The sequence below is a fragment of the Corvus brachyrhynchos genome, unplaced genomic scaffold (genome assembly GCF_000691975.1).
Source record: "Corvus brachyrhynchos isolate BGI_N302 unplaced genomic scaffold, ASM69197v1 scaffold66, whole genome shotgun sequence".
Classification (NCBI taxonomy): Eukaryota; Metazoa; Chordata; class Aves; order Passeriformes; family Corvidae; genus Corvus; species Corvus brachyrhynchos.
Genome location: NW_008238440.1, coordinates 271,110 through 284,777, shown reverse-complemented (window position 1 = coordinate 284,777; position 13,668 = coordinate 271,110). Strand labels below are relative to the sequence as shown.

Genomic DNA, 13,668 nt, shown 5'->3' with positions numbered 1-13,668 from the left:
GCTCGGAGGGAGGTGAGTGTGGGTCCCTGAAGGGCTGGAGGATTGATGAGGGTCCCTGGGTGGAGGGGGTGGTTGTGCTGTGCCAAGCTCCTGTTAACACCCCCAAAAAGCTTGGATCGGTGTCCCAGAACCATGAGCCCCCCAGCACATCCCTGTTGCATCCCTAAACCCCTGGGATCGGTGTCTCCCACACCCATGGGACCCCCAGCCCACCCTTGCCCCGGTGCTGACCTGCCTCTGTTCCCTCCGCAGATGCCGAGTACGCCGAGGGGGTCTCCCTGCCGGACATGGACCTGGAGCTGCTGCACGACCCCGAGGATGAGCTGCTGTGCGCCAATCTGATGGACGTGGTGCAGGCCACGCTGGGCCGGGCCCCACTGGGCGCCAAGCGCTGCTCCCGGCTCCTGATGCCGGCCCAGCTCCAGGAGCAGGTGCGGACGGAGCTGCTGCGCCTGGCGTGCAGCGAACCCTGCGGGCTGCGTGGGGCCCTCCTCGACCTGTGCGTGGAGCACGGCAAGGCCTGCCACGACGTGGGGCACATCGCCGCCGACCCCGCCGTGGTGCCCACCTTCCAGCTCACCCTGGTGCTCCGGCTGGACTCCCGCCTCTGGCCCAAGATCCAGGGACTCTTCGCCTCGGGGCCGGCCTTCGCGCCGCTGAAGCTGAGCACGGGCTTCAGGGTGATCAAGAAGAAGCTGTACAGCTCCGAGCAGCTGCTCATCGAGGAGTGCTGATGGGCCGGGCTGCAGGAGCCACTTCCCAGGTGCTTTGGAAGAGCCGGGCAGAGCGTGGCGGCTCCAGGCAGCTGCTGTAGTTTAGGTTAGGCTGGAGTAGGGCTGTAGGTGGAAGTAGTTTGGGCAGGCTGAGATCCCCGTGGGGGCCTGCCCGTGCCGGGACATCCCTGGCGTGGAGCAGCCGGCACTCAGGCCGAGGTCCCTTCGCGCCGTCGATGATTGTGGGACGATCCCGGCGACCGCGCTCCCGGAGGCGGCAGCGGGGCTGCTGGAGGGGTGCTGGTCTCCTGATGGCTGATCAATCATGGGGGACTTTTGTAACGAGGATTGTAATCAATGGGGTCTCAGGGGGAGGGGGAGTGTGGGAGTGAGTGACCGCCGAGGGGTCTGGATCAAAGGCAAACCCCAGCGCTGGCAGAGGTCTGGAATTGTGTCTTTGATCACGAGAGCGGTGGGAGAGGGGCGCGTGAGGTGCCGCAGGGCCGGAGGGCAGGACCCCTGGCCCTGACACGCTGGGGGCACTTCGTTGGTTACAGTTTACACTCATACACTTGATGTTCAAGTGCGAGAATTCCTATGCAATCGTGTCGGGTGGTTTTTTACTTTTCTAATAAAACTTGTCTTGATTGATAACCCACCGTCTCTCTGTCGTCACTTCTGCTGGGGGAGGGATGATGCAACCACTGGTTTGAAATTCCCTGCTGGCACCCTTGGGAAGCCTTTCCCTGTCAGGGCAGCCCCTGCGGTGGGAGCTGGATGTTTTGGGAATGGTGGGGAATCCCGCTGTGCCCACTCCTAAGGGGAGCCACGGGGCTGTGACTCAGGGGGGCTGAGTCAGGCCCCTGAGCCTGCTCATACCCAGGGAGGGGCACCCCAGCACCCCAGCGAGGGGCTGCTGCTCCTGCCAGGGGGGGAAAGGTGGGCAGAAACCCAGGAGAACGGGCTCAGACTGGGACTGAGGGACAGGAGCAGGAGGGTCACACGTGCCGGGGGGAGCACACCCCAGCCCCAAACACACTCTGCAACACTGAGGCCAATTACCCAAACCTGCAATTAGAGGCCTCGGGGAAGAGGCTTTCGCTCAAGGATAATTAAGCTGCTTGGCAAACAAGAAGCCTGTGGAAGGTGTGGGGGGATAAAACCAGCCTGAAAAACCATTTCTTTTCTTTTTTTAAATTCCTCTGTGGCCAAACTTTTTGAGGAGAATTTTCACCATAAAAACCTTGCTTTTGACACGAATGCCCCATAACCAGAGTGTTGGGAGCAGAGATTGCTCACTGGTGTAAATACCACCTTGGAGCAGTCAAGACAACAAGCAGTGCTAGGCTGGCACAGTGGGAAATGCACCTTTACAACACCCACATTCTGCAAAGAGAGGGGGGTTTCCCCTTAAAATTCTGGGGTCTGGAGCATTTCTCAAAGGGTCACGTGCCAGAGCATCCTCCCTTCATGTGAGCAGCCTCCCCTGTGGGGTCATCCAGCACAAAACCACCCCTGGAGACACTAGAGGGGTAGAAAGGGAGCTCCAAACCCGAAGTTCCTTGGCCAGGGTGGAAGCAGTGCCAGCCCAGGCTGGAAGCAGCACGTCGATCCCAGGGCACAGCCGGAGATTTACGGCACGGTGACAGCAGCAGCGCCGGTGGCTCAGCTGGGGCTCTGCCCTCAGCCCTGCTGAGGCATCCTGAGTCTGGGAGTGGTATTTATAGCTCCATAAATACGTGGATTTTCAAATATCGAGCTCCTAAGGGGGTGGCCCTGCTCCTGTGCTGCCAGCAGCAGCGTGATCCCCCCTCGTCCTACACCAGCCACTCCCAGGGAAGGCGAGGGGCTTCACATCCCATTTTTTATAAATTATTTTTTATAAATTATCATGCCAAGAAAACAAAACAAAAACAATGACTGAAACTGCCCAAAGCCAACACAGAGCGATGGCACAGCCTCTGGGTGTGCCCAGCAAAACCTTCCACGTGGGACCATGTGCCCCAGGAACACCCCAGTCACAGCTATGAAGGCGAAGCTTTGCTTTAATTCATAGCAAAATGGCCTTTCCATGAGCAATTTGGGGGTGTCTCAAGGTCCCCGGGGTTTGGCAGCTCCCTGAAAAGCGCAGAAGCTTCCAGCGAGGCTGGATCAAGTGTCTCCCAGGGAAGGGGATTAGGCAAAGGGGTATTTTGGGAGCTGGGAAGTGTCGATGGGGCTATTTGTGGCACCAGCATCAGCCCAGGGATGCCACGTGCCAGCAGAGGAAAGGCAGATTTTTGGGGGCATCAGCAGCAATGAGGCAAGTGAGGATTTAAATCCCAGGATAACACTAAACCCTCATGTTTTGCTACCCAAAACAATGAAGGGGGCAAGAGGGGTCCCCTTGGCTCCCTACCTGCCAGAGGAGGACGTTCCTGGAGTACCTGCCTTCCTTTGATGCCTCCCTGCCTTTGGCAGCCGCTCCAATTAAAAGCTTGGGCTAACGAGCTAATGGGCAGCTCAAACCACCCATACCTCGGTGAGTGGGCAGGGACCAGCACACCCTGAAATTCAAGAGTGTCTCCCATTGCTCCGGGCTGGGAACGACCCGAAATGCAGGAAAACCACGCCAAAACCTGGGCTGTGGATGTGCCCCGTGCCGGCAGGGCTGACTCACCGCCGCTGAGGGGAAACGGAAGGGACGGAAGGGACGTGACCCTTGGCCTCTGAGAGGAGGGGAAAAAAGGGAAAGGGGGGAAATTCCTACTCTTGGCCTCTGAGAAAAGGGGAAAAAAAGGGAAAAGGGGGAAATTCCACCTAAAACCTCCAGCGCTTTGGTGCATGGGCCTGGGGAGGAAGAGGGAGGTGCCAGAGGGGTCCAGGCTGCCCCAGCCTCATCCTGCCCCAGGGAGGAGGATGTGAGGAAAAGAGACCCATCCCAAATCCAACCCCAAGGCTTTGGGGCCGGCAGCCGGCAGTTCCCAAGCCGCTGCCAGCAGGAAGTGGTCCCAAGGCAGCGTCTCTGCCCGGGACAAAGGCAGCCCGAGCCTTCCTGCCCACCTGATGGGCACCGTGTCCAAAGGGCACCTTCCAATGCCAGGATAATGCTGCCAGGCTGGTGGCATCCTAGGATGAGAGTAAGGCATCCCCCAAAAGAGCTCAGCCAGAGGATGTGGGGCTAACAGGAGGGGAGGAAGGCCCTTCTGGGAACATCCCAGTGGAACTGGTCTGAAGCAAAGGTGTCCTGCTGGGTGTTTGCTGTCCCCTTGCCAGGACTCACAGGGGCACCACCTCCTCTCCATCCTGTCCCCATCCTTCCCTCTCCCATCCCAGGGCAGCCCCTGCAGTGCCAGAGCTCTCAGCCACTGGGATGGCAAAGACCCCAAATTCCATCCCCTGCCAAGGAGCTGCAAAACCAGAGCTGGCTGGAGCAGGGATCCACAGGACACCAAGCCAGCCAGAGCCTTTCACATTATAAACATTTATTTATAGATGTACAATTGTATAATTAACTCTAAATCGAGAGATACAGCCTCTGTGAGCATCCACTGGGACTGATGCCTTCTCCCTCCTTATGATCCATGGGTATCTACCAGCAAAAACAACCCAAAGGTTTTGGCGGGCAGGCTCCGGGCAGGGAATGCCACTGGGCAACACATCCAGCTCCTTCTGTGAGCAGGATTTTGGTTTGACCCCGTCCCCATCATCCCTGTGCCTCCATTGAGCGCCATTTCCAATCCTGAACTTCCACCCAATTTCTTCTGAAGGTGGAGGAATCATTAAAAAAAAAAAAAAAAAAAAGAATAAAACCCCTTAAAATCAGGTCCAAGCCATGGTGGCTGTGGGATAACAGGGCTTGCAGCCAACGGGAGGCTGAGATTTCACAAAATAAATAAACAGCCAAAGACAGAGCGCATGGATTCCTAAGGACAACGGGATAAAACCACCTCTGCCAGCCCACCTGGGAGCTGCCATGCTCCTGATTCACTCCCCCGACTGTGCCAGGGGATGGTTTTCACTGGAAATGTCCTTAGACACAAATGAGCTACAGAGCAGCAAAAAAAAAAAATTTAAATAATCCAGTTTATTCCATGGGAGGTGGCTTTGCTTCCAAGAGATGGAGCCTCACCTAGAGCAGCCTCACACTGGTGCTGCCCGTGGTGGCGGGGGCAGAGGGCAGATCAGGCACCCCCTGATCTCCCCCAGCAGAACTTCTTCCAACAGAAGCAATGGAACGCTTCGTTGCTGATGGATTTGTGGTATTTTCCAGGTGTCCTCTGGGAAACACGAGGTGGGGTGCGAAGGCCAGGGCCAGGCTGCACCCGGGAGCGCCGGGGGTGGGTGAGGAACCCGGGCGTGGGACACGCACAGAACCCCCCACAAAGGGCGAGGCCGATGGAAAGGCCTCTCCGCACGGAGCGCGCTGATTACCAGGCAGAATTCGAGCAGACTCGGCAGAAAAAGGAGCTACGAGCACAAATGAACCAAAGACTGACGAGCAAAATCCATCCAGGACAATCCTTCCTGTCCCGAGCGCGACGCCGGCGCTCAGCTGACCCCGCGGCTTCTGCCGACGCTGCAAATCCACGCCCGGCTCCGCACGGGCTCCCCCCGTCCCCTGTGACCCCCTGCACGTTTGGGATTTGGCTTTATCAAAACCCCGAGAGCAGGTGTGTGGCCATCCCAATCCGCAGAACGTCCTCCCGGGAGCAAAGCACGGCAACTGCAAAGGGATTCCTGTTCTCCAGGCAGGAAAGTGCTGCGGACAAAGACACCCTGGGAAGAGGCTTCCCACTCCCCTGCTCCTCAAGATGGGCAGAAACCAAAATAATTTAATCATCCAACCCCTGCATAGTTTAAAAGTGCAACATATATACAACTATAAATTAATGCTAAATAGATTATATCTTCTTTTTCTGTAGTGTCTTCTGTCATCAACAAATCGTCCCACTTCTCTCTCCGTTGGCAGTGGCGAAGGGTCTCCTGCTTCATGGCTTCTGCAGTTAGTTTGGGTTATTTTACACTGTGTGTGTCTGTTCCAGGGGTTGTGGGATCCTTGTGGGACCCCGGGAGCACACCAGTGGTGTTGGAAGGGGAGGAGGAAGACGGAGAGCTGGATTTCCTGTCCCAAGCGCTGCCTGTGACCGTCAGAGAGCGGCAGAGAGAAGAAAGAGGGGCAGTTGTGCGTTGCTAATTCTCCAATTCCATTTTTAAGATAAGGTTTGATTCTTTTTAAATAGCAAAGTCTGTCACCTCGGCTCAGAGCACTTCCCCAAAAGTCTTCAGGCATTTCAACGCTCTGGGAACAAAAGTGGCAGCGGTGTCAGTCTCCGGACAATCTGTGACTCCCCCTTCCTTCCCCACCCCACAGCACAGGCAGCAGCTTTTCCAGGCTCTTTCCAGACCACGGGTGCAGGGAGGGAATTAAAGGAAAGCAGGTAATTAACACCAGAAGAGGCGCAGTCATCCAAACCAGAGAGCGGGCGGATCAAGTTAAGAATGGATCCAAAACCAGGATACACCCAAAGAAAAGCCAGTGTGGCCCAGAGGATTTGTTTTAAAGGCCAAACTTTCAGATGCCAAGGAAAATAACCCCCAAAAGTGCAAATCAAGCAGCTCAATGGCCGACATCCTCAAGGAGTCCCTGTGAGCTGGAATGCTGTCCATACAACACCTGGCACAAGCTTCACCCAGGAGCTTTTCTACAGAAATCCTGTGTTGAGATAGTTTTGGGGTAGTGGGACCCGCACGTTTCACAGCCAGCCCAGCAGTACCCGGTAGGCGAAATCTGCCCAAAAATTTATGCAGGAAAAGGACTCCAAACCCCGTGGCCATTTTTTTTCATCATTTTGGTGCAGTTCTCCCAGCACATCCAGCCTCCCATGTGTTATCTGGGCTCTCCTTAATCCAAGCTCTCCAACCCCCAGATTTTCCAGGCCATCCCCCCCCTCAGCTGCTTTCATTTCGATTCCCAGTTTAACCCAGTAAGTTACTTCTGCAACCTGCTGGGAACATTTGCTTTGTTCTCCTTGAATGGGAAGGCAACGGGAGGGGGCACAAGGAACATCTGTTGGGTGGGACTCCATTCCCTGTCATCGTGTCGCTTCACGTGCCAGGGATAACGGCTTTCCCAGTAAAACAGGCAACAAAGCAACCAAAAAAAAAGGGTTCATTAAAATGTGGTGGCTTCATGCCACAGCCAGTAAGAAACTTCCAACCTCACCAAGGGATTCTGCCCTGTTCCTAGAGGCCAGAGAAAACAGGGAGCCTGCAGAGAGCCGAGGGTGCCGACATGCAAAGCAAACCCAATCACTTCCTGATTCACGAGGGAGCGCTCGTCGGAGGGGAGGCCTGTGTGTGCACCCCGAGGAGCCTCCCGGAGCTCCGTGTCTCAGTCAGGGATGCCAGGGACCAAAGCACTGCGCTTCCCTGCTCCCGGCTCGTACTTGGGCGGGGACTAACCGTGCAGGGAGGCCTGGACGTCTGACAGTCTGCTACAGCTGGGGGTGCCCATCTTCTGTGCCCGATGGTACAGATCCGAGTCCCCAAAGTAGCGTGCCCGGTACAACAAGCCTTCCTCTGCAAAGGGAAAAGCCCAGCGTTAGGAATGCCCATGGAAGAGACCCCCCCCCCGCCAGGCCCTGCTCCCCCACGGGCTCTGCTGGGAACAGGAGGCACCTCCAGTTGTCCAAGGTGAAGCACAGGATGAGGAAATGCCCCGCGCCCTTCAGGACAGGATGGGCGTCAGAGCTGCTGACAGCTCATTCCATCCTGGGAAAAGCCAAGGGAACCCATCTCCGGTCCCAGGAGGAGCACGGGCAGCCCAACAAAGGTTACCCCAGCGGGGCTCCCTCTGTGCACTGGCCTCACTTGGCACCACCCAGGGATCACAGCCCCTCCGGCATTCCAGTGCTGAAATCCTTCCCCGGCCACTGCTCCCAGAGCCACGACCATCACACGCAGCCAGAGCACACAGGTTGCCCCTGGACTCGCTGCCCTCACCACCCTCTGCTGCCAGGATGTTTGGCTGGATCGTCTGCCTGGGCAGCCCCCCAGCCCTCGGAGCAGGGCTGAAATGTGGGATGCATGACACCATGGGCAGCGGACTTCCCACACCGTCCTTGACCAACTGAAATATTACACAGGGCTATCAGTGATCCCAGAGGTTCTACCTTCCCCCTCCACTGGAAATCAGAGATATCCTGCTGACACGGCAGGGGAACCTCTGGGGCACAGCTCTCGTCTGACCAGTTCTGCAGCAGCATTAAAAAGCAAAACAAAACAAAAAACCCCCACATACCGGGCCTGTCATGAAGTCATAGACCGAAAAAAACAAAGCCAACAACACAGGAAATGTGCTGGCACCGTGTTAAAGCATAACTTTAGCACAACTTAGTCCTCAGCCAAAGACCTTTCCAAAGCCCCCCTACAGAGCAGCTCCTGACCCCTCACGACTCACTCTGCTGCTTCTCTTTCCAGCAGTTATTCCGAAGGTTTGCTATGTAGTCGTCCTCCACGCTCCGCTCCACGTTCTTCAGGTTCGTGCCCGTGTATTCCTCGGCAAAGTTCTCGGACACGTAGTAGGGGACTTTCAAGTGCTCTGTGACCCTCCTGTGTGTGTGACCTACAGACCTGGTGCAGGGACAAGAGCACAAATGTAGGACATGTTGCAAGGGCACAGCAAAGCCCCCAGCTCAGGTGATGTGATTCCAAATGGCTGGCAACATCCCTCACCCCTCACCAGCGACAGGCTCGGAGGGGTGGAAGGGAGCAGCACTTCTGGTGGGAACGAACCACCAACACAGGGAGAGAGAAGCTGCCAGGCCTCCAGCAAGGTGGGCAGAGCTCTGAATACAGACATAACTCCAAGGCACATTGCCCAGGGCCTAAACCCACTTAAAATAAAATGTTCCCTGGAATTTTCAATTAATTATTAAATCCGTGGTTTCCTCCATTCTCAAAATGAGACCCGCTCTGTGCCCCGGCCTGCATCCACCAGCACAGAAAGCACTTTCCAGAAGGAAATCTCTTCCTCCCCTGGCCCTGTGGATTTGCATTTCAGACAAAGCCCTGCTCTTGCTTCCCCTGACACCCCAGCAAACCTAGAGACCCTCCCTAGGGCGTGTGTGCGAGCTGTAACGCAGGAGCTGGGCCCAAATGCTGCATTTGCCAGGAACGGCTCCACTTGGAGACGTGCCCAAAGTTCCCCACAATAAATACCAGCTGCTGCTGCATTAAAAGCACCCTGATTCTTACACCAGGTATAAACATTAACTCATCCAGCTCGCCCTTCAGGCTGTTGTCAGGGTTTACAGGAGGGATCCCAAGACTCCTGCACGCTTCACCAAGGCCCAGCAGCGGGTAACTGGATGGACTGAACAGCAGCAAAAAGCTCTGCTGGGACTTCCCAAGGCAGAGGTGCAGCCTGGAAAAAGCCCAGCTCACTATTTTCCCTGTTACAACAAAGCCCTGAGCTCTCCCAAAGTTCATATTCCTCTCCTGGATAAAGATGGACTACAGAGTGTGCCCTCACGGGAGAAGGACTGGGAATGGCAGGGCTGCAGCAGGACACTGGGGTGTGAAGCATGAAAATCAGGGCACAAGAAACCTGTCACCTTGCAGTCAGACATGCAACTGAGTCAGGCCAATTCCATGAGGTGTTCCTCAACAGCAACAATCAGGCCCACAGCCAGGCAGCTCCTCCAGCAGGAAAATCATTTTTGAAAGAGATTTACAAAGGTAACAGTGACAAATGGTTCCTTAGGACTCTGCCCCCTCAGTGACAGCTTCACTATGGAGAGGTGGCATTTAAATCTCCAGGTTCGAAGCTTCTGATGCCCTGCTTGCTGAGCTCAGGCACAGCTTTGCCTTCACTCCAGGCAGAGGAGCTGGCAGTGAGTGATCCAGCAGCTCCTCCTGCCGGCACTGCACCACCTCATTCCAGCTCAAGCACCTTGCCTGCTCGGGAAGGATGTGGGAGGACTGGATGAGCTCATCCGCCACCCTTGTCCAAATCCAGGCTTGGAAATCAGGTTGCTTGCTGCTATCTGAGCATGCAGAGACAGGGACAGCACAGGGAACAGGGAATGGGGCAGCAGAGAAACATCTGGGGCTCAGGGATGGCTTCCTCTGGCAGCTGGCAAGGCTGGAAGCAAATCCCTGCCCACTTAACGCTGCCCTCTCTTCAGTGTCTTCTCACCCCACAAACTCTCCACCAGTATAAACCAAACTGGTGTCCGTGTACCATGCTTAATTCTACAGTGCTGGTACCAGCTGCAGAAATCACAGCTCAACCCCCTTCACCCTCTCAGAATAACCCTTAACTGTGCCAAAACCATTCCACTTTTTGGTCCCGAGCACTAAGGTCACAGTTTTTACCCTGAATCTGAAAGCTAAGCTGGGTTTTATAGTATTTAACATCATGCCCCACCCCTGGAATTGTTCAAGGCCAGGTTAGACGGGGCTTGGAGCAGCCTGGTCTAGTGGAAGGTGTCCATGGCCATGGCAAGGGGGTGGAACAAGATAATTTTATGGTCCCTTCCAATCCAAACCCTTCTGGGGATTCTATGATCAAGGCAAACCTTGCTACCTATGAAAATAAGCAGGAACCCCGGGCTGCAACCAGGTCTGCCCTCTCTAAATGCACATAAGGAACTTGCACTGAACATGTATTAGGCTTTTGTCAAGAATGATGCAAGCAGGCAGAAATCAAGCCTGTTTTCCCACTCTTTGTTGGCACGGCAAAGTGACTAAGGACACATTCCATTAGTCACCAGAGGGAGCAGATTGGGGCATTTCCACAGGATCTACAACAGAACAGTTTCACTTTCGCATCCCAAATGTCTGGCAAAGCTACTTCACGGCAAGATGAGAGTTCAGAAACAGGGGATTTCTCTGGGAGTGTCTTTTATTCATGATCCTCTTCCTCTACTGCTTTCCACTGAGGCTTTAATGAAGAACACGCCTTTTGTTTCTCACACTCTAATTTAACTCTACACTTCAATTTGTTCCATATGGGATCTCGCTGCTGGGCTACAGCCTCCCAAAACCATTTTGTCTGTCCCTTTCCATGACAGACACAGCCATGGGTATGTCTCTGTCAAAGAACTCACTCTCTCCATTAGGGAAGTGAGCAGCCTTCAACTTTCCCTGCACCTTGTATCTCACACCTGTTTGAGAACCAGGAGGACTTCACTGGCAGCAGGAGCAATGGGGTCAGGAGATAAAGCAGAAAAACCAAAGCAAGCCAGGAAAAACAGAGGCAAGATCCCTGCCCCACCACGCCCCTCCAGAGCCCACCCCCTCCCCATGTGGATAAGTTTTAGAGGAATGGGTACTAACAGCCTGTAGCTCAAACTGTAGGGTGGGCTGGAGACCATCATCTGGCTGAGAGCAGACACAATGATCAGGATGAGGATGGGCATCAGCTGGACGAACAGCCCCAGGCCACCCTGAGGGAACAGAAGCACACAGTGGAGTGCCACCCACACACCTGGACAAGGACGTCACGGCACCGCTCTCCCTCCCTCCCTCCCTCCCTCTCAGTGCTCCAACACAACCTCCTCTCTCCTGCTTCTCACAGGGAGGAACCCAAAATAGCTGGGGGGCACCCAGCAGCCCACAGGACAGTGTGACTCCGAACGTCCAAACCCCCTGGCCCTTCTCTGGATGAGACAATGGGCAGAGGGGACTGCCAGGGGGAACCCTGGGAGGGAATTCCAAAAGCCTCATGCCCACGCTTAGTTTTTCTAGAGCAAACTGGTGAGCAGGACTGGTTCTAGGGATGGCCTTCTCCCCTTTTCAGTGCTGGCTCCCTCACCTCCTGAGCTCCCTCCAGTTCCACCTTTTTAAGCTTGAGAAAAAAATATTCAGGAAGCTCTTGCTTGTTTGTTTTTTACAATAATATTGGCTGTGCCCAGACAACAGCCATAACCCTGACTCCAGCTTTCTGTTCAGGGGGTTGGCAACAAGCAGGACTGTTTCACGAGCCAGCCACAGGAACCAGCTCCCAACCCATGTGTTGGGAAAGCCTCCAGCCTCCCGGATCCTGGCATGTTTTCCACTTACGTCGCCCTGGTGCTCCCGCCTGTCCTGCCTCTGGTGGTAGGTGTATCTCATCCTGCCATTGCTGTACACGTGAACGTTACCTGCAGGAAGAACAAAACTCTTACTCCATAGTCACGGTGTGGAAGGTGCTGCTGGCTGCCCAGGGAGGGACCACAGAAGGCGGCTGTGATCCGTGTCACCTGCGTCCAGGCTGGAACAGGAGTGTTCCTAAGGCGTGCAGAGTGGGCACAGAGATCCTTCTGTAAGATTTTGCAGGATCATATGAAAACTGAGCTTGGAAGCGACCTCAGGAAGTACAACCTCCTGCCCAAAGCAGGGTCAGCTACAGAGAGAGAACACCTTGCACAGGGCCTTCTCCCTTCTGATTGAATAATTAAAACCAGCTACAAACAGAAAGAATTCTGGTGTTTTTCCCACCCTGCACACAAAGCTCTTCCATGTCTTGTTTTAAATGTCAAAGCTACAGCTGCAAAGGGAGCCAGGCTGAAGGAGCAGCCCTCAATTCTCTCGGGACAGTGAGGAAAGGGAAAAAAAGGCTGAGCTAAAATAGCAACGTGCTGTTTTCGCAGGAGTAGCTTGGCCTCTCTGCCAGGCAGAGCATGAATGCTGCAAAAGGCTTCCAGATGCCTTTGAGAGGCATCGGTGTTGGGGTGTTCGTAGATTCCAGACAGGAAAGAGCTACCAGAGCAAATTTTCTTAACTGAAACCAAATTATTTTTTTCAAGTTGGTCCACAGAGGTCAAAAAGCTCTGCATCCACTTCCAGTCAGATATGACTGGAGCAAGTAGAAAGGAGTCTTCCAAAATACTCTTATCCTGACATGGAATCTGTGTCTTTTGAGAAAGTAAAAGAACAGGTGCCCAATTCCTTACTGCTCCCCAAGCCATGGTCAGCACTGTGGACAGACAGGATGCAGATTTATTTTTCAATTCACAAGGTCTAAATTATGCTGTAGAAATATTATTTTCCTTTTTTGTAATGGAACACAGGGGAGAGAAGGAAGTGGCCACTGATCTTGGAGAACCTGCTCCAGCTGCGTGGCAGAGCAGACAGAGATCAAGAACAAGGCCCAGGTGTTACCAGAGTTTGCCCTGATAAGAAGATTTAAATTCCAAAACCACCAGAAGGCAGAAAAGCCTTCCTCAAAACAGGGTTATTTTCACAACGACCCTCAAAACAAGCTGCTTTTTGTTCGAGCATTCAACCCAGCCTAACAGCAGCTGATGCTGCCAGCATGCAAACAAACACCTGAGGCTGGGAAAAAGTCCAGCTCTCATGGTTGCTGAGCTCTCCAAGATGAACAATTTAAGAAACTCGAGGTGTTGACGCCACACGTGAAGGAGAACTCCCCCTCACCAAGCCCAGCAACCAATAAATCCCAACTGCACTGTTCCAATGCCAAAAGGATGAGGCCCCACTCAAGGAATTAAGGTTTAAGGTGCTTACTAGAAGGAAAACCACCCCCAAAGAACATGTTGAAGAGGTCCTCGGGGGAGATGTCAGCCTCGAAGCCGCGGTGGAAGTCCGCGTGGCTGTGTCCGTGCCGGGCGGGGTTCAGCTTCTCGTCTCCGAACTGGTCGTACTGCTTCCTCTTCTCCGGGTTGCTCAGCACCGCGTACGCGTTCCCGATGGCTGCAACACGGACAACGAGGGAGCAGTCAGCTCCTTCTCCCACAGACAGCCCTGCAAACTGCCAGGATTTGCCTTTCTCATCATACAACCCAAGAGCCTCAGCAACCCACGTCTTTGCAACAGGTACCTGGCACACGTCTCTGGCAAATCCAGACAGCAGGAAACCACACGCAGTGAAAAATTCCTTAATTAATTCAAATGAAGTTATGATATGACTGGCAAGGATTTGGTGCACGTCCTCAGAGAAACCCTTCAGCTGTAGGCAGCTGTGTAG

At 54.4% G+C, this 13,668-nt stretch overlaps 2 protein-coding genes across 2 annotated transcripts in view; one reads left to right on the top strand and one right to left on the bottom strand.

Moving 5' to 3' along the window:
• Nucleotides 1-6: 6 nt before the first annotated feature.
• On the top strand, nt 7-1,371 carry DDIT4 (DNA damage inducible transcript 4). The gene is made up of 2 exons (XM_017736588.1): nt 7-12; nt 253-1,371. The coding sequence occupies exon 2, from the start codon at nt 288-290 to the stop codon at nt 732-734; it is 447 nt and encodes a 148-aa protein (XP_017592077.1). The 5' UTR covers nt 7-12; nt 253-287; the 3' UTR covers nt 735-1,371.
• A 2,786-nt stretch (nt 1,372-4,157) lies between these two features.
• The window catches only part of DNAJB12 (DnaJ heat shock protein family (Hsp40) member B12), a 14,785-nt gene continuing 5,274 nt past the window's right edge, over nt 4,158-13,668 (bottom strand). The window contains exons 3-8 of the mRNA XM_017736587.1: nt 13,209-13,394; nt 11,763-11,842; nt 11,037-11,146; nt 8,155-8,327; nt 7,158-7,274; nt 4,158-5,994 (exon numbers count right to left, since the gene is read on the bottom strand). Coding sequence (XP_017592076.1) covers nt 5,987-5,994; nt 7,158-7,274; nt 8,155-8,327; nt 11,037-11,146; nt 11,763-11,842; nt 13,209-13,394 — 674 coding nt within the window. The 3' untranslated portion in view covers nt 4,158-5,986. The remainder of the gene's footprint in view (nt 5,995-7,157; nt 7,275-8,154; nt 8,328-11,036; nt 11,147-11,762; nt 11,843-13,208; nt 13,395-13,668) is intronic.

Excerpts from the sequence above, each read along its gene's own strand:
- DDIT4 (XM_017736588.1), top strand. The coding sequence starts at position 288 with ATGGACCTGGAGCTGCTGCACGACCCCGAGGATGAGCTGCTGTGCGCC.